At 40.0% G+C, this 18,219-nt stretch overlaps 2 protein-coding genes across 3 annotated transcripts; one reads left to right on the top strand and one right to left on the bottom strand.

Moving 5' to 3' along the window:
• Window positions 1–41: 41 nt before the first annotated feature.
• Window positions 42–5,724, top strand: LOC113501126. The gene is made up of 10 exons (XM_026882153.1): window positions 42–922; window positions 1,221–1,324; window positions 1,543–1,614; window positions 2,599–2,748; window positions 2,892–3,090; window positions 3,428–3,598; window positions 3,727–3,887; window positions 4,182–4,402; window positions 4,706–4,931; window positions 5,238–5,724. The coding sequence occupies exons 1-10, from the start codon at window positions 778–780 to the stop codon at window positions 5,454–5,456; spliced, it is 1,668 nt and encodes a 555-aa protein (XP_026737954.1). The 5' UTR covers window positions 42–777; the 3' UTR covers window positions 5,457–5,724.
• Window positions 5,717–18,032, bottom strand: LOC113501125 (kelch-like protein diablo). Of its 2 annotated transcripts, XM_026882151.1 has the most exons (14): window positions 17,839–18,032; window positions 17,649–17,719; window positions 13,083–13,173; window positions 12,162–12,350; window positions 10,977–11,145; window positions 10,347–10,526; window positions 9,902–10,060; window positions 9,420–9,612; window positions 8,370–8,593; window positions 7,749–7,901; window positions 7,045–7,295; window positions 6,350–6,488; window positions 6,082–6,194; window positions 5,717–5,873 (listed from the first exon to the last, which is right to left on the bottom strand). In XM_026882151.1, exons 3-14 carry the CDS (start codon window positions 13,142–13,144, stop codon window positions 5,849–5,851), a joined length of 1,857 nt encoding a protein of 618 aa, XP_026737952.1. In that variant the 5' UTR covers window positions 13,145–13,173; window positions 17,649–17,719; window positions 17,839–18,032; the 3' UTR covers window positions 5,717–5,848. The 2 variants fall into 2 exon arrangements, with proteins under 2 accessions (XP_026737952.1, XP_026737953.1); XM_026882152.1 differs by lacking the exons at window positions 17,649–17,719; window positions 17,839–18,032 and adding an exon at window positions 17,293–17,617.
• Between the last annotated feature and the right edge of the window lie 187 nt (window positions 18,033–18,219).

Raw genomic sequence — 18,219 nt, forward strand, 5'->3', positions numbered from 1 at the left:
TTAACCGAGACTGGTTTAAAACTACATGAGTCTCACAAAAATCCGATAGGTTTAAAACTTACTATGAATGAATTTGACATTATTATAGGCATAATATAAGTTTAACTAGGAACTTTTTAGAGCAATTTTCTATAAAAAATCGATATGAGTACGATCGGTCTACGTTATAGCTCGACAGTCGATTACAATCTTACGGACAGACTATAAAACCATATTTTTGCTACTTTTCCTTAGACATGCGAATACATGGAGCTACGCATCGAAAGAGATAGGGGAGGAAAGAGTTTAAATAATGTTTTTAGCAACAAAAATATACTACTGACTTCAACGAATTAAATCAACAATATCCTAACATCCGGGCTAATATTTGGACATGATCAAATAAGATAGCTATCCAGGTAAACCGTAAAGTAAAAAAAAACGACAGCTATTTCATGTTAATTGAAAACAGAATCAACAAGTTCGGTTCATCCCGTCCGAAATACAGACGTATTGATCGATTGGAGATGCTCCTTTACAACAATATTTATTTCCATCAATATTGGGCAGTGATCCGTTCACGTCGTAGAGGCGGTTTATGCGGTTGAACCATAGAAACTTGGCAAACAACGCTAACAAATCACCTGAAAGTGGCTGTAAGCAAACAAACCAGCCCGCACCTCATCACATCACGACACCTAACATCCTCCCCTAAAATGCCGCCTCTACCATTCTTCACTCCACATTCGCACACTCGCACATGCTTGCCCGCCTCGCTTGCGGCCGGCACTCGAGTGCATGGCGCTGACGAGTGCGGTCGCCAACGCTGCTGCCGCCGCCGCCGCGGCCGGCGCAGGCAAGAAGGCCGCGCAGGTCCAGTTGCAGGCAGAGCTCAACACTGATGATGATTGGAACAAGTTCCTCACCAGAGATGGATTGCTTGGTAAGTAAGGGAAATAAGGTTTTTTTTTATATTGCCCTTTATTATGAAAACGTTACGAGTGTGTCTCTGAATAGGTACGTCATGTGTTAGTTAATATTTAAAATATAAAAAGGTGATGGACGTGACAATGAAAGTGTTTAAATCCTTTGTGTTAACACGAATATCTACAAGTTGGGACACAAAATATATAAATAAATGTATAAGTAAGCTATCAGAAAATTATTGTTATATAGTGACTGTGTTAATAGCCAGCGTAAACATGTACAATAACGCTTACAATAAAAACTCTTTCTCTCAGTTGTGGACGTGTACTCGGAGTGGTGTGGACCTTGTATTGGGATGGTGGGAAACCTGAAGAAGATCAAAGTGGAACTGGGAGGAGACAACCTTCATCTGGCCGTGGTAAGCAAGAAGTACTCGTACTTAACTATCATTTAATTAAACCATTCCAATGAAAACAGTATTAGTGGGTCTAATGTCACAAGCTTTAACTCCTGTAGGGATCTGTATCTGCGGATACTTTAAAGATATCAGGTAATAAAATGAAGGACACATAAAAAAAATGTAATTGTCAAATTAGAATCTTAATGCAAGCCTAACGCTTACGTGTTATTCCACAGGCTAAATCAGACACTATAGAATGTCTGAAGCGGTTCAGGAAGCGGAGTCAGCCTACTTGGATGTTCATAGCAGTAAGTTACATTTACCTAAACTAGACTTAGAAGAGAAAAATGTGTCGACCATATTATTATGTTTCTCTGAGGTATTTATTTAATAATTTATGTACACACAAAAAATAAAAGAAAAACACAACATTACAAAATAGGATGTACAAGGCTGCTGCTTATTTCTAAAGTAAGGTATATATCGAGGCTATGATGAAAATGGCCTCAGGACCCTTAGTGTCCTGAACTGCATTAAAATCCACTGAGTTTTAAAAGATTATCATACGAACAATAATAAGTTTCTTAAATTAGGAGAATAACTGATGATAAAATCATACATATCTAAGGGATGACGTGAAAAATGACGATGACAAAGATTTAGCTAAGTTTTCTCAAGATACATGCAAGTAGGTAGAATATGGCCAAATAGTAACCTAATATTATCTATTTTCTGTAACGTAAAAAAATCTAGAAATTGCGCTATGAATAGAAGACGATTAAAATCGAATTAACTATGACACCTCAAAAGGCGAATTCATTAGCAGAATGAATGAACTGACAAAGACAGGTGCCTCGCACTACCATGCACGGCTTTGTATGTTGTGGGACGTTTTACATACATATAGATGTGTTATAACCACATGTGAAGGAAACTGTCTCAAGCCAGCTGACGCGGCGAATATCGACCAAACGCCTGGAAAAACTAAGTCATGCCCATATTTGCATATCAGATGCCATTAAAGAAAGTTTTCCTTGTAGTTTTAGTTAGTTTTGTAAGTTTAATAGTATCTTGTTAAATGCTAGAACTAGGCAATGTCGCAGGATATTTGTTCTAGACATTGTAAAGAAATGCTTTACACGATCTATTTAAATACCATTTTTAGGGGAGCTTTAATTTTTTTACGTTTTACATCAGGATATCGTAAAACTATCACGTGTTGTACCTGGTTGGGAAAAAGCTATCGAAAAAGATTCTGAAGGTATTATTCATTATATTTATGATGATTTCAGTCAGGACAACTCCTGAACGTGGTATTTGGAGCGGACGCGCCCCGCATCGCACGCACCATCGAACAAGAGCTGAAGAATGAGGAGCTCGCCAAGAAGGGGGAACTCGAGCGACCGAAGAGGGCGCCACATGAGCTCACCACTCCTGAACAGGTAAGTAATCCATTATACATTGATTTTACTTTGCTTTTTGCTTATGATCCAAGCCATCATTGGAGACCGTTTTATTTGAGACATGAGTAAAAAATCTTTTTCCTCTCTGCTTCTTAATATACTGCATCTTCTGCTATCACTAGGAGGTGGCCACAGCCCAAGAGAAGATAGAACAGGAAAAGCGAGAGAAGGAGGCGGCGGCAATAGAGGCGGCGCGGTACGAGCGGCGCGAGGCGCGCGCGCGGCGCCTGGAGATGCACTTCGCGGACATCTGCCCCGCGCTCATGCTGCCGCACGCGCAGAAGAACTTGAGGAAGGTCACCGATACTATCGAATCGTTTGGTAAGATACCACATACATTAAACACTTATAATATTAATTATTATAATATTATTGATATTGTATATTGCTGCGGAGTTTTTCGCGTCTTTGTTTCTCTCGCAGCAAAATGTCGGGATGCTATCCAATGTAATTTGACTTTCGATTTGATCATAAAACGTAAAAATCATAAAACTAAGGTATTTGTTTCTGACAAAAAATATGCGTTACCTGTGGCGTAATAAACACACGTTTTGTTGATTATATTAGGTGTAAACGAAAAAGAAATGTATGGGTATATAATAAGTTGCAAAAACCTCCAACCTTCCAAACTTCAAATGTTCCTCCATTTCCGTTTCAGGTATAATTTTAGCAGACAAGTGTCCAATTGTAGTGGGCAAGGAAGGCGCCAAGATCTTAGCTGTGGAAGAGCCGGAGCTCGGGGAGCCAGCTGCTGCAGCGGCCATCATAGAGAGACCCTCGCTGGCACTGCTGTTCAAGAAAATGCCTGATAAAGAAGGAGATATCATCGGTAATGTTCATGTTAATTTAAATATTTTCTTTACAAGACCCCACTTCCGCTATTTAGTGTTTTGTATTTTGGGTCGAATGAAAAATAAACCTTCTTCCTTTGACATAAGCTCCTTATTAACTTTCTAGAAATTACCCGGCGAGCGCTATGCGGCGACCACTTGGATGAAGATGACGAGGCTCGCAAGAAGCTCCCGTGCACGGAACTGCGGGATGGTAACGTTATCGGTCTATTTGTTCCTGCTGACCGGCATCAAAGAGCTGCGGTCCTGGATGTGCTATTCCCGAAGGTAAGGCTAGGTTGGTTTGTAAGAAAATTCAAGCTTACATTCCTAATTACAGGCAGAAATTGCTTTGAAGAGGATTATAAAATTAATTTGAATACCAGTAGATACTTACGGATATAAATAGTTTTAACGACAAAGTACTTCTTAAGCAGTATTTTAGTAACAGACCTAATTCAATGAGACATAATTATACAAATTGCTGAATAAACCAAATACCAATGCAACAAAACAAAATACAGATCCTACATCTTCGCATTTTTTGCTTCCTAATTAACAGTAAGCCCTAACTCCCCCCAGATGGTAGGCGCAGTAGTAGAGCCGCCGGTCCCGGCCGAGCCCCCTCACATCGCCATAATGTTCGGCGCGTGGCAGCGGCGCGCGGTCCTCAGCATGGCGGGGCTGCCGCGCGTGGCGCCGCGGCTGCTGCGCTACGGGTTCTACGCGGACGCCAGCGTCGACGAGCCCAAGCTGCTGTGCAAGAACATCGACCAGTACGAGCTGAGACCCGAGAAAGATTTGTACGTTTGTTTATGTAGCTCTAAAGTTTTGGTTACGGTATTTTTCTTGAGTAGCAACTATTTCTGAGATTAAACATTGCTTGTTAACAGCAATAAGCGTAATTTTTCCGCAATCTGGATATTCTTTTTAACCCGAATACCTGGAAACCACTTCTGGGAAAAAACACCTTGCTTATGTTGTGACAATTGAATAAATGAATACTTGATGCTCTTGGTGATTAACCAGCACAATTTGTCGAAATATAAACGAAGCAAAACGTGCAGCGAGATTTCACTTTAACTTCTAACTTTTGAACTCCACAGCTGCGAGACTATAGTCTTGATGATAGCAATGGGCCTGGCAGAACCAGAATTAGCTGAACCCGAGGACATGTTCCCGGACGGGCCACCCGAGGAGCTGCTGACGCTGGGCGCGCTACACATCAGCGCGGACGCCGTGGTGGGCAAGGAGGAGTGCGCGCGTTTCTTCCCGCCCGGGTACAGCGAGCCCGAGCGGAAGCCCCGGCCCAAGGGGAAGAAGAAGAAGAAGGTAACAAATCAGTTTTAATCCTTATTAGGAAGTTTTAGACTGATTTAAGACAAAATAATTTTAATATAAAAATCACAAATAATCATAAAATTCAAAACTTGTAAGTCTTAGAAATTGAAAAATTACCTCGTTTTAATAGTTCATTAAGTGGGTATGGGTAAAATTATTTTTTAAAAGAACTCATGACACCCGAAAGACAATCTTAAGCAGTTGATCGCAATATGCTTAACGCATATAGCCCGGTCAGAAAAACCTACTCTCGAAACTTTATAGACCAACAAAATAACCAATATCTTTCATCTGCAGAGACGTCACGACAAGGACGAAAACGCAGAAGAATCAGCAGAACGTACACAAAGCACAGAGAACCCTGAAGCCGAACCCAACGGAGACACCGAGAACGGTGACGAAGGTGATGAGAATGGTGACACCGAGGAGAATGGGGACGAGAATGGTGATGACGAGGACAACGAGGAACATACCGCTGATAAGGCGACTTCACCACCACCGCTTACACCACATTAAAGTATCATAGACGAGGATTTTTAAGAAATTACGTCTAGTCGATTTGTAGCTTTGTAGGAGGAAGAGAATAGATACACGGAAAGGGACAAAGATGGACGCTTTAAGCAATCATTTTGGAGACTTTCAGCAGCAAGATCATACTCGTATATATTTTAGCTAGCGTTGTAGATCGATTAAAATATTTTAAAGATAGAAAGACCATAAAATTCTGCTTTAATGAAAAATTGCTATAATAATATATTTATAAATAAAACACAACATAATATTCTAAAATTTGTATTTTTCATTTAATTATAAATAGTCAATTATATATTTGTATTAACAATAAAGTAAATGAGTAACGACTTAACTGATAAGGTTGGAGGGGGAATACTTTACAGCGCGGGTGTGGCTCACACCACTGAGTCTTTTCGGTTCCTGGAACAAACGGTACCAAACATTAAACACGCTTCAAAGGCGCTGAAATATGCGTGTGTGTAGTAGTGTCCGTATACTATAGTGTTGTGTGTATGTGTGCGTGCGCACGTGTTTGTATGTGTGTGTGTCCGTGTAGTTTGTGCTGTGTACTATGTGTTTCCGGCGTTGTATGTATACGAGTGGGTTTAAAGGTTTGTAGTCCCCTCACCATATGTAGTGGTTGTCGTGATGCGGGGCGCGCATGACGCCGACGCCGCCGCCCAGACGTCGGTAGTTCATCGCGCCGCACAGGCGCCACTGGTTCGACTCCGGGTCGAACACCTGCAACGGACGTACTCATCATACCACGAACAAAATGGATACCATGCAGACTTAAAACAGACTTTTCAGACTTCTCAATTAGTTAATTAAAAGTTGAAAAGAAAAACATGTTCAAAATACCTTGACTAAAGTAAAAAACAGTGTATGCTACATACCTCTATGGACTTGAGATAGGCGGTGCCGTCGAAGCCGCCGACGGCATACAGCTGGCCGTTGACCACGGCCAGGCCCACGCCGCTGCGGCGTGACGTCATCGCTACCACCGGCGACCACGTGTCCGTATGCGGCTCGTAGCTGTGACACACACCACACGTAATTCAATTTAACCAAAAAATATTTTCGTTTAACTGACAGTGCTTAAAGAACGATTTTCTTTATAATATGTATATCATCATCGGTCTAGTCTTTTCCCAACTATGTTGGGGTCGTCTTCCCGTCTAACTGGATTCAGTTAAGTTCCAATGCTTTACAAGGAGCGACTGCCTATCTGACCTCCTCAATCCAGTTATTTGGGCAAATCAATACCCTTAGGTTAGACTGGTTGTCAGACATTGAAGCTTCTGACTAACTGTAACGACTGACAAAGATGTAGGAATAACAGCCGGGACCCACAATTTAAAGTGCCTTCCGAATCACGAAGGAACTCGTTATGACAAAGATGGTCAGCCATCTACGGACCAATCGCGTCAAGCGTAGCTTAGCTTGTGATTGATTCACTTTTGCGGTTAAGGCTAGCCACGAGAACCACTTCTTTATATTCCAATCACAATCTTATTTAGTTAAAATCGCCTGCAGATGATGGCTTTGGCGCACAGGTGTGTGTTCCCTGGTCGAGCGCGGCCGCACTCACCGCTCGGCGGAGGAGAGCTCGGTGCAGTCGTCGCGGCCGCCCACGGCGTAGATCTGTCCGTCGAACACGGCGCAGCCCAGGTGCTTGCGGCGCGTGGACATGGGCGCCACGGGCGTCCACTTGTTGCTGCGCGGGTCGTAGCGCTCCACGGAGTTGAGCGGCGCCTGGCCGTCCGAGCCGCCCACCGCGTACAGCTGCCCGCCCAGCACCGCCACGGCCACGCCCAGCCGCCGCGTCGTCATGGCCGCCACCTGCCGCACCGCGGGGCTCAGGTGCCATTACACGCTTATACAGCACTAAATGCTAACCAGTCATAGACTGATCTTAAGAATACGAACAACTAAGTGATTTTTTACAAGCATTCGACACTGTAAAGCACATCTAAAACGTAACTTTATCTATACTTGAGTAATTTAAATTCTGTACTATAAATAATTATGAAAAATTGATTTTATAAATGAGATCAAATACGTCTTTCGAAGTAAATAAGATTAAGTTAAATCGAAGTTTCGGAAGTATGCCGCAAGGATAAACATTGGGACCGTTGCTAATTTGCGATACCTGTTTAAACTAATATTCTTAATAAGTCTCAATGGATCTTACAATTACTACGGTATTCGAATAAACATAAATTGTATTCAACTAAGGAACGTTGTACTTAATAAACAACAGGTTTCGCTAGAATCGGTTTCAATGTGCCTTACCTTCGTCCACCGGTTGTCCTTGGGCTCGTAGCGCTCGACGTGGTTGAGACACTGCACGCCGTCCTGTCCGCCTACGGCGTAGAGCGCGCCCTCCAACACGGCTACGCCCACTGACGTGCGGCAAGACGACGTCGGCGCTACGGACCCACACCACTACGCATACACACGGATTAAATTGATTTTTGTAATAATACATTTTCACATAATGTCGCATTGTCTAATATTAACGACAAATTATTCATTAGTTTAATTAAGAGCAAAAATGATGGTGATTGTCATCATCCTAGTTAAACTGATTTGCACTGATATTAGGATATTGACTTTTGTAAAAAAAAACATTGTGAGCAGAGTATGTAAAAGAAATCATTTTTATCTAATTCTTTATAATCTATGTATTTTACTGATAACAAATAATAATTAATGTATATACCTGTGATGCTACTACATTATTATGTCAAGCAAGTTAATAAGCAGAATAAAAATCAGAATTTTTTTTATTTCAAATAGCCACTTTTAAAACGTTACAATAAAAACGAATTGCACGGTTACAAAGTGTCATTCTCATGCAAAAGAACCGGTACGCAAGTCCACTGGAGTGTAGTACGTGTGCTGTGGCCGTACCTGGTTGGTCTGCGGGTCGTACCGCTCGATGCTGTTGAGGTAGCTCTGTCCGTCGTGGCCGCCCACCGCGTACAGCAGGTCGTGCAGCACGGCCACGCCGACGCCGCAGCGGCGCTTGGACATGGGCGCCACCATCTTCCACTCCGCCGTCTGCGGGTCGAAGCGCTCCACCGACGCGATGGCGTCGCCCGAGCACCAGCCGCCCACCGCGAACAACACCTCGCCTGCGATCACACACGTGAGAATATACCTTCATAATTCAATATTCTGCTCACAAAGACGTTACTTAACTAAGAGCCGATTTTAAAATCGCCAGATAACTTTAATCTGAGGAATAAATATGGCATATTTTCCACACAAACGCTGTATAAACGTCAAACTTATTCGTCAAATAAAAGTTATCTGGCGATTGAAAAATATGCCCTAAGTCACATTAAATAACTTGGATACTAGTGAAAAAGGAAAGATCATCTTCTAAATATATAAACAAGTTATTAAAACACTTATTTTTTATATTCAATCTACAAATCCCACTTAACATGTAAATATGAATGGGAGTCAGTTTGTAACGTTTTCACGCGAAATATACTGAACCGATGGTTATGAAACTTTACATACATGTTTTTGAGACCTTAGAATAACATAGGGTTTGTTTTAATTAATTAAAAAACACGATTATGCTTTTTAGCGATATTCCATGCGAACAAAGCCGCGGACGACCTCTAGTATACAAACAAAAAAACATGTATTGTTTCGAACCGTACCTAAAAATCCACAAAAAAAAGGCATCTCAACATTTTGCTAGTCTTAATTCCGTGATATCACATGAACAAACTAAGACTAACTTTATTGATATGAAATGAAACTACTTTTACGAATTTTATCGCGGTTTAATTTTAGTTCCCGACGTTTCGAAACCTTTGCAGGTATCATGGTCACGGGCAGACTGAGATGGCGTTCGTCTTGTCTGTTATATCTAATATTCGCGTAAACCTAAGAAACCACTATTTATTGATATGATTAATATTCGAAGGTATAAGATTCGGTCACCTCTTCTCGTAGGCTTTCTCGGCCTAGTCCTGGGTCCCTGCATGAGCGGCCTCTCTTGCGGCAGCAGCAGGTAGTTCTTGGCCTCATCCAGCAGGTCGCGACAAGCGTCATCCGACCTGATCAGCAACTCAGATGACACGGTGCCCACTAAGAACTTCGGACTTAGTAATGGCAACCGGACGTGTTGAAGGACCTGAAGAAGGAAATTGGCCATTATTGGTATTGTAATAAGTATTATTTTACGTTGATATTATAGGATATCGACATAATGAAAAACCGAAAGCGACATATGATGAGGTAAATCAAGAATTGCTTATTCCGCCAATAGAAAGCGAGATAAAAATATTATTTGTGACTGTAGAAGCTACTAGTGAAATTAATTAGGTTAGAATAGTCGAGGAATTATGTCAAGGTCAATTATTACAATTACTCAGCCAGTAATTGTGTCGTATGTCAACATAACATAAATTGTCGGAGTTCACCTGTGCTAAATGCTGCCGCCTCTCGGCCACGTTGTATTTGACCCAGGACATGACAGCCTGGAAGGTTTGCTCTTCGGACCTCACGTTGAGCTCGTCTGAAGAAACTATATCGATCAGCTGCGCAGCTGGCAGCAGTAGGAACTCTTCACTTTCCATGACCTGCAGAACATAGATTGAATATTAGACACACTTATTAACATGAAAACAATGGTATCATATCTGGTAAGTAACCAAAAATATGGTATTAAGGGACGAAATCCAGTGTCTAAGCTCAAAAGACAGTAGAGGCATTTTTAATCGTCTAAAACCAAATGCCCCACCAACCCATTTAATAATGAAACAATGAATGAAATTTGGTGGTAACATTTGAGGAAGAGAACACGTACATAATTTATTACAGACGACAATTAAGTTAAAAAAAATAGTTAAAGAAAGTAAATGTTACCTCTGGAAAGTTCTGTTGTGTGAATTTGTCAGCTATACGCAGAAGTTCGCGGCAAGAGTGTGTGTCGGCGAAGGCGCGGATGCCGAGGCAGTTGGAGCAGTCCAGCTGCCGCTTCAGGAACTCGCAGCACACGTCCTGGATCTCCTGCAGCTGCAGCAGGCACGCCGCTGGCAGCAATGCCTGGAACAAGTGGATTTACGAATTGGGGGATACATTGGCAACAAGAATTTTTTAACGCAAATTTGAGTTTAAAGTAAGCTTGTCAAATGGAAGTCTATCAAATGAACGTCTACTACTAGTCCCGAATCGTGGTGACAGTTACTCCAAATCTTTCGTATCATACAGATCGACCGATACAAACTTAAAGTCATCATTTACCAAGCTACTTTTTTCTTTGTCCCCAAGAAGACTTCCCTATTAACTCCAGGCTAAAAAGTGGCTTGGTTAACGACATCGGCAACTAACTAGCATTACCTTGATTTGTATGTATGGATGGAATTTTGTTCCGCTTTCACGCAAAAACTAGAAACGTATTAAGATGAAACTAGGTACACCGATTTTAAGATCCCGTGGGATCGTTTCCGACATGTAGCCGGTGGTAATGTATTAGGAAGTATATTGTATTCGTACTTGCACATTGCTCTCCTCGACGACGATGTGCGCGGTGTAGCAGAACTCGACGAGCTGCTCCATGGCCTGCTCGTCCACGTCGCGGATGGTGACCTCGGTGGCGCGCGACTCCGCCAGCTCGCCCGTGAACATCGCGCGGAAGTACGGGCTGCATGCTGACAGGATTACCCTGTAAACAAAATACAAGAAGGTTTGATAGCTTGTGGTTTAAACTCTTTAGCAGGACTTCAGTTATCACCGTTTCACTGCTGCAGCCCAATTGCCAAGGCAAGGATAACCGGGATGTTTTAGGCGATGCTGGACCAATACATCCCAAGCCGAGAACAAGACCAACCCGATCCAAATAGGTCTTTGGTATAGTGGAAGTGAGACAAACCTTCGTCTTCCCCTATACCAAAGACCTAGTTTTGATTAACAGCGTTTCGAGATTCAGAATAAGGATTTTGTTGAATGTTTTTAAAACGAGATTGAAGGGATAGCGGACAATAATGACACAAATATTAATTTGCAAATAAAAATTTAACAAGGGAAGCATCTAAGAATTATTGTAAGAACCAAAAACACCAACACAGAAATAATATACATTACATTGAACCAACTAGGCCAATTAAAATAGATAACGTATGATAACAGGTATATCTCCAACCTTGCCTAGATACTGCTTCAACTGTTTACAAATCAGGTCTTAGTCTATTTCGTACCGGTCTCGGTGAGTGGCCGCGTGCCAGAGTATCAACTAATACAGCACGATTTACAATAATGCCTTCCTTAATGATTTCTAACTTCTAGTGGAAAATCTGATGCCGCAACTAATACCAAATTTCACACAAATTGTATAGCGTGGAGAATGTTTGCCAATAAGTAAGCCTGAGATCATTTCCTTTAATTTTATGCACGTGTTCCAAAACATGCTATACTAATTAAGAAGGACCATTGATAGGCCAATTACCTTCTTTGTATCGCTTAAGATCGACAGGGTGCCTTTAAGACTCGGTGTCCCTAGAAGTCTTGAAAATGTAGTATCCCTAAATTCAGGCCATTTATAAGAAAATTTGTACCTGGCGAATCTTATAATTTAGCAAGGATGTCCCGAAAACCAAGCTATTAGGGTCCTCTCGATCGACACGATGTACTTACGTACCTTATAGTCGCTAAAAGCAAGTGGTAAATGCAGGGTATGGTTACCTGTGTGCAAAGAGCTTCCTGTTGGCGACGTTGAGCACGACGTCGCAGAGCTCGCGGTGGCGGCGCAGCGCGGACAGCTCGCCGAGGATGGCGCGCGGGTGCTTCTCCGACGTGTGCGACAGCCGCGCCCCGCCCGCGCCGCCGCCGCCCGCGCCGCCCCCGCCGCCCGGCGACCCGCCCTCGCCCATCCTGACCACACACTCCGCACATGCTTACTCGGATTGGTTGACAAGTGCCGCTGCTCATTAATAATGAGTATTATGTGTATTTTAACCAAACAGAGAAAATAAATTTTTGATTCAAATCAATTTCGATTTTATATCGTAACTTTGATAAGTCTGGACCATTTAGGTTTACATTACTAATTTTAAACTAAAATTAACAAAACTCAATATAGAAATACACTGGGTATTAGCCAGGGTGCATGCCTTGCAAGGTCGTTTGAACGGGGATAAGAACTAGTATCTAGAAACCTTATCAACATTTGTGGGCAACTGGAGCCAGGGTCAAATTGTGCAAACAAGGGGTCATGTCTAGCATTCAATAGTTATACATAAAATTACAAGTTAGTCGAAAAGAGAGTACTCAGCTACGATCATACTACAGCCTTGACTGTTTAATTTAGAACACAGCCGCGCACGCGATAAACTAGCCTAGTATACGTTTGAGGTCATTTTTGCCTCCATATGTTGACCTCAAAATATACACGATTTTATTACATTCAAATATCTTTTCCGTTCGTCTCGTACCTTCTTTTCGACTAACAGGGTGTGGTTACTTACCTAAAGGACCGTTTGAAATTCAAATTAAAACAAGGTTTAACGAAGCCAGAGTTAGCCATCGCTTAGCTGTTTAAACGTCTTGTTTATATCCTCATGTTTACTTAATATTACTTGGTAGATTAAGTTGTAAGTTAATTACTTTATGTTCCGGGCCTCACATAAAATTGCGTCGGGCCGGACGGATAGCCCAAAGGGCAGCATGCGGCCCGAGTGATGCAGGATGTGTGTCGCTGAAATAGAACATATCTTTACGACATTCGCTTCTCTACTTAGGGAGCGCGGACTCTCATCTACCAATCAATCAATTAAAGAAGTTAGCCACCACCAAAATCGAACGGCAATTTACAAAAAGCCACAGCGAACATCTGGACTAATAAATAAAACTACAGATCTATAAGAGTTAAGGTTATCATGGCAAGAGCAAATCACTATTACGTGAACTAAAATGGAGACTAATTAATTACGGTAATTTTTTAATCGGTTTCGGAATGCCACTGTTTCCATTTATTACCTTTTGAATCATATTGTAACCACGGACATTCAGTGCGCGAATGCGATTTTCGAATACATTGCAAAATCTCGAGACTGGTAGAGGCTAGATACGTAACATAGTGATCGTTACAATATGATCGCAGACGTAATAGCAAGACAAACACCATCTAATTCAAACTCTATTTACGTAGAAATACATTAAAAGCGTGTTTCTAAGCGTTGAAATTGGTTGGCGTTTACAAGGAATCTAAATGCTATTAATAATGCAAGAGGCTCTGTCCTAAAAGGACTGTTGCCGAAGGTAATAGAATATTTAGAGGAAAGCGGAAAGCCGTGCCTGACCGTAATGAACAATCAATACGAGGTTACTAGTTTACAAGCGACTATTAAGTCATTTTGATTTAAAACGATTAGGTATTATCTGAGAGTGAGATTTATGAAATACGGAATTGAGATACATTAAATAACCGAAGAAGTTCTGATACTTGATTTTAAAAGAAACTTTTTTGCATTATGATTTGAACATAATAGAAGATGTTTGCCATGGAATCAGTCGGAAATGAATTGTTACAGTTACCTTTCCCACAGCGTGAGATACTTCTTGTTTAGGGATACTTTACTGGAGAAACACCAACGTCAATAATTAAAAAACTAACGAATAATCTAGGATACTTAAAAAAAATAATGTTCAGGTCTGATGTATTCAAACGCGGGTGCAAAAGAAAAACAACCATCAAAATTAATCAAAACATGTTTCTCGTGTTAACAGTATTAGCGAACATGTAAGCAAGCCGTCATGACAGCGCATGTGAGTCAGCAGCGGAAAACAAAAATGTTTTATCTAATTAGTACATTTACATTTTACTATTCGTATTATCACGGTATTAATATATAGCGGTTATTATACACTGGATCCATTGAGCGTACCATGACCTAGATGTGTCACCCTGTTCAGTATTACCACGAATGAGCCCTATTTATAGACGTCACACGTTGGATTCACGACGCGAATTGGCGAAATTGTGAAAAGTGAAAACGTCAAGAGTTTATGCATTGTATGTAGAGTCTTATTTAGCGTTGATAACACCTGACCTCGTTTTGTGTAGTCCTGTGAGTTTAACTGATTATGAGGGTGCAAATAATAAACAAACAGATTACTTAGAGCAAAATTGCTTTTAGTTAATACTCAGTTAATGAATTTTGTTATCTTTTAAGCCTGGAAAGCCAAAAAGGACATACATAATTTTAGTAATCTATTCAGATTATAATACGAACGAAGAAAATGAATTCATATAGGTGGTGCGTTTTGATAGAAAAAAACAAATGTAAGTATCAACAGCTAGGAGGAAAGTCACCTAAGTTAGGTAAGTGGGTCAATGCGATGCTCAAATGTCAAGCGACTTGGGACACGCTAGTTGTGTGTACTATGCATTGTTACTAGGTACGCCTTGTGTCACTAGCATACCAGAATTACCAGACAGTCTGAACGAAGAGTTATGTAGCAAGAGGTATGTTGTCTGAAAACGATAAGATATAGGTCAAAGCTAGGCCTCGTTTACTGTTATTTACCAAAGGGGAAAACTTTTTTATTTATTTACAACTTCTATTGTTAATTTACAAGCACCTGCGTCGGCCATGCAATGCGGCAACGTCGACCGTCATTTGTTTACATAGGGGAAATCGTACGAGGACCGCCTGTTGACGCCAGCCCGGCTAGGATTTCTCGAGCACAATGCAGACGCGAGCATGCGAGAATCGATTCATTAGCGCAATCAGCGAATAATTATACAAACCGAGTACTTTAGCGAGTGTTTAAAACTCGGAGAGTAATGTATCATTCTAGAAATGTTATTTTTTGGCCACGGATACCTGCTATTAATACAATAAATATACTTAATTATATGCGGCATAGTTAAAAAAACTATGTCGCTTTGTAGGATTTGCATTGACACCTGTTGCAAGAAAGAAAAATACGTACGTCCGAACGTATAAATATGCAATTAAGTTAATAGGGTTCAACAACATCGGAGAATATTTATAAATCTAGTCAGTCAACACCTAAATAAAAATACGGGTCGCTAGTCGACACAGAAATAAACACAACAAAAATAAATATATTTAAGTCTGTTACGTAAGAATTTCGCGCGCATTTCTACTTAGTAAATGAATGTATCAAAAAACTGTTTTTTAAATTATATTTAATGGTCTTGGCGCCAATGAGATGGCGGTAATACCGGCTGGAGTTACAGCATTAAACGAGTTAAAATCACAATTTATTTTTAATGTAGAAAGCGCGTGTCCTAAGATCAAGGCACGAGAAACATCAATCACAGATTATTGAAACGGGTGTGAAAGAGAGATGCCGTTATACGCAGTGTATTGCATTGTCACGCTTCCACCACCAATACTATAAATTAAGACGTGATAGAAGACCCTCCGATATGCGTAGCTATGTTGTTATTGTAATTTTAAGGAATATCGTAACTTGTAAACATATGTGGAGATATTGAAATTGACAAATGACTTTATGATAACAGTGCTTTGACCCACAATTCTTCATTAAGGTATATCATTACCATACATTGGTTACAAGCTTAAAACCACGAAATTTTACATTGAGAAAGGAGTCAACATTCCAAAATTATGTAGGAGTAATTAGTGAGGGTGTTGACAAATTAGCAAATGACCTGCTTAACTCATTCATTAAAAAAAATCGAATACATTAGTACTTCAAATAACAATTTATAAATACTTTGACCTAAAAAAATACCAACAAAGTAATTCACTATCAAATTAAAATCTTATTACTCCTATTGGAATATGCTGGAACTTTCTATGCTCTTCACCCAACCTAACTTTACATGGAATAGAAATTAGATTCAGCCAACAACTTCTAAACCAGCCAACAATTTATCTAGGATATAAATTGCTCATACTGTTCATTCACACATTTACGCAATCACCTTGTGTTATGTCAGTGGTACGGGCACTCAAGGGTGATGTAACTAACATTCTAATTATATAAACATTATTATAAGCAGGATTGTTGTAATTAAACAGTTTTGTTTAGGTATTAATTAATTATTTAATAGCAGATTACTATGTTGTGTTGTATTAGAGTAAGCTGATTAGCTCTGATTGAAATCGGTATCAGTTAGCTATCATCAGGGAAATAAGTTTGAGAATGTATTATATATGTATATATATATTATTCGTAAATCACCACTATATGACAGACTCAAATGATTATGACTGTGAATTATGTAAATAATAATTTTAAAGCATTCAACAACTTTTATTAAAAATGAATGTGTATGATATGGTAATATATTCCAATTGAATATTATTTTAGCACGAAACTTATTGAAAATCTATTTTTTTTTTTGTAAGTTGATTGTCTTTTGTATAAATTACACGTTTCAATTAAATAATAGGATTTGATCATAATGGTCTATTCAATGATTTATTTTTATTGAAGCTTAGGACAAGCTGCAGTGCCCTATTGCTTCTGAATGAACAGCACTTGTCTGCCTTCCTCTTTGCAAAAGCTAGCTGATAACACAAATACAACATAGATAAGATTTTCATTGTTTTAAGTCTCTGTTGACCTGATTTCATTAGTAATTCATGTTTAAACAACTGGTGTCCCACTTTACAACTGTGCTAGAGCAATGTTACTGTCAATGTAATAAAGAGAGTTTATATTACATAAACAAAACCAGTTTTTAGTGGACCATCATGCCAAAAGCTTGTTATCATAGGTCAGAGTAGAACTCTCAGTGGATAGTAAACAAACAACTTGAAATCTTATCCATTCATAACTCATACATTACACAAACAAAGCTAAGGTACTTTACCTTGAACAATTCTATTAGCACATAATACATATAATTATATTAACAATTTACACATTGATGCATTGTATTGTAAATATAGTAGAAAAATAAATTGATAAAATCAAAAACAGATATTTCCTGTTTCTTCTCACAAGAAGGTGATACATAACATGTCAAAAGTTGATGGTAGTGATGCCACTAGGCTGTATAAACAATCAGCTGTTGCCAGTCCCATATTTACAATACAAATCCACCCACAGACAAAACAATGACTTCATGCTTCTTGTTATCACAGCCATCGAATAAAAACTATTTAAACTATGTGAAAAAATATTCGTGCCAATTATTTGTCAATGATAATCTGAAAGTTCACTCACCTCTTGTGTCCGCGTGAGTTACCCAGCTGCAACCGCAGCGGGGGCGAAGCCCAACCCCACACGGAGTCAATCTGCAACACACCGTCCAGTAAAACCGTGAAACAACCCCGCTTCACACAAAAAAGCAATCCTGTTTGCCAATACTTAGTAATTTATGCAATGAATCCTTCGAGTCTCACTCAGCACTCACCTTTGACGATTACTATACGACCCTACAAAGAAAGCTGCCCTCAAAGGAGTGTCAAACACTTATTTAGTTCCCTGAGAAATGTGAAACAGTTAACGGCACATCGATTTTACGATTTCACAAGTTTTTATGTTTACTAATGTTGCAGCATAGGTATCGCACTTTTGTCCACTAGTCAATTTTTGAAGGTCTGATCATAATAACCGACACGGTCTTGAACGGCCTTCAATAAAAATCATGTTTGGATGAACTTCTGTGAGATAGATGTAGCAACAAAAACTTTTATCATGCATGTAAATGTGTAAAGTAATTTTATACCTTAAAACAATTTAAGCTGTTCATATTTTGTATAAAGAGATTTACATTTTGGAACATGCGTTAGAG

The sequence above is a fragment of the Trichoplusia ni genome, chromosome 15, assembly GCF_003590095.1.
Source record: "Trichoplusia ni isolate ovarian cell line Hi5 chromosome 15, tn1, whole genome shotgun sequence".
NCBI lineage: Eukaryota > Metazoa > Arthropoda > Insecta > Lepidoptera > Noctuidae > Trichoplusia > Trichoplusia ni.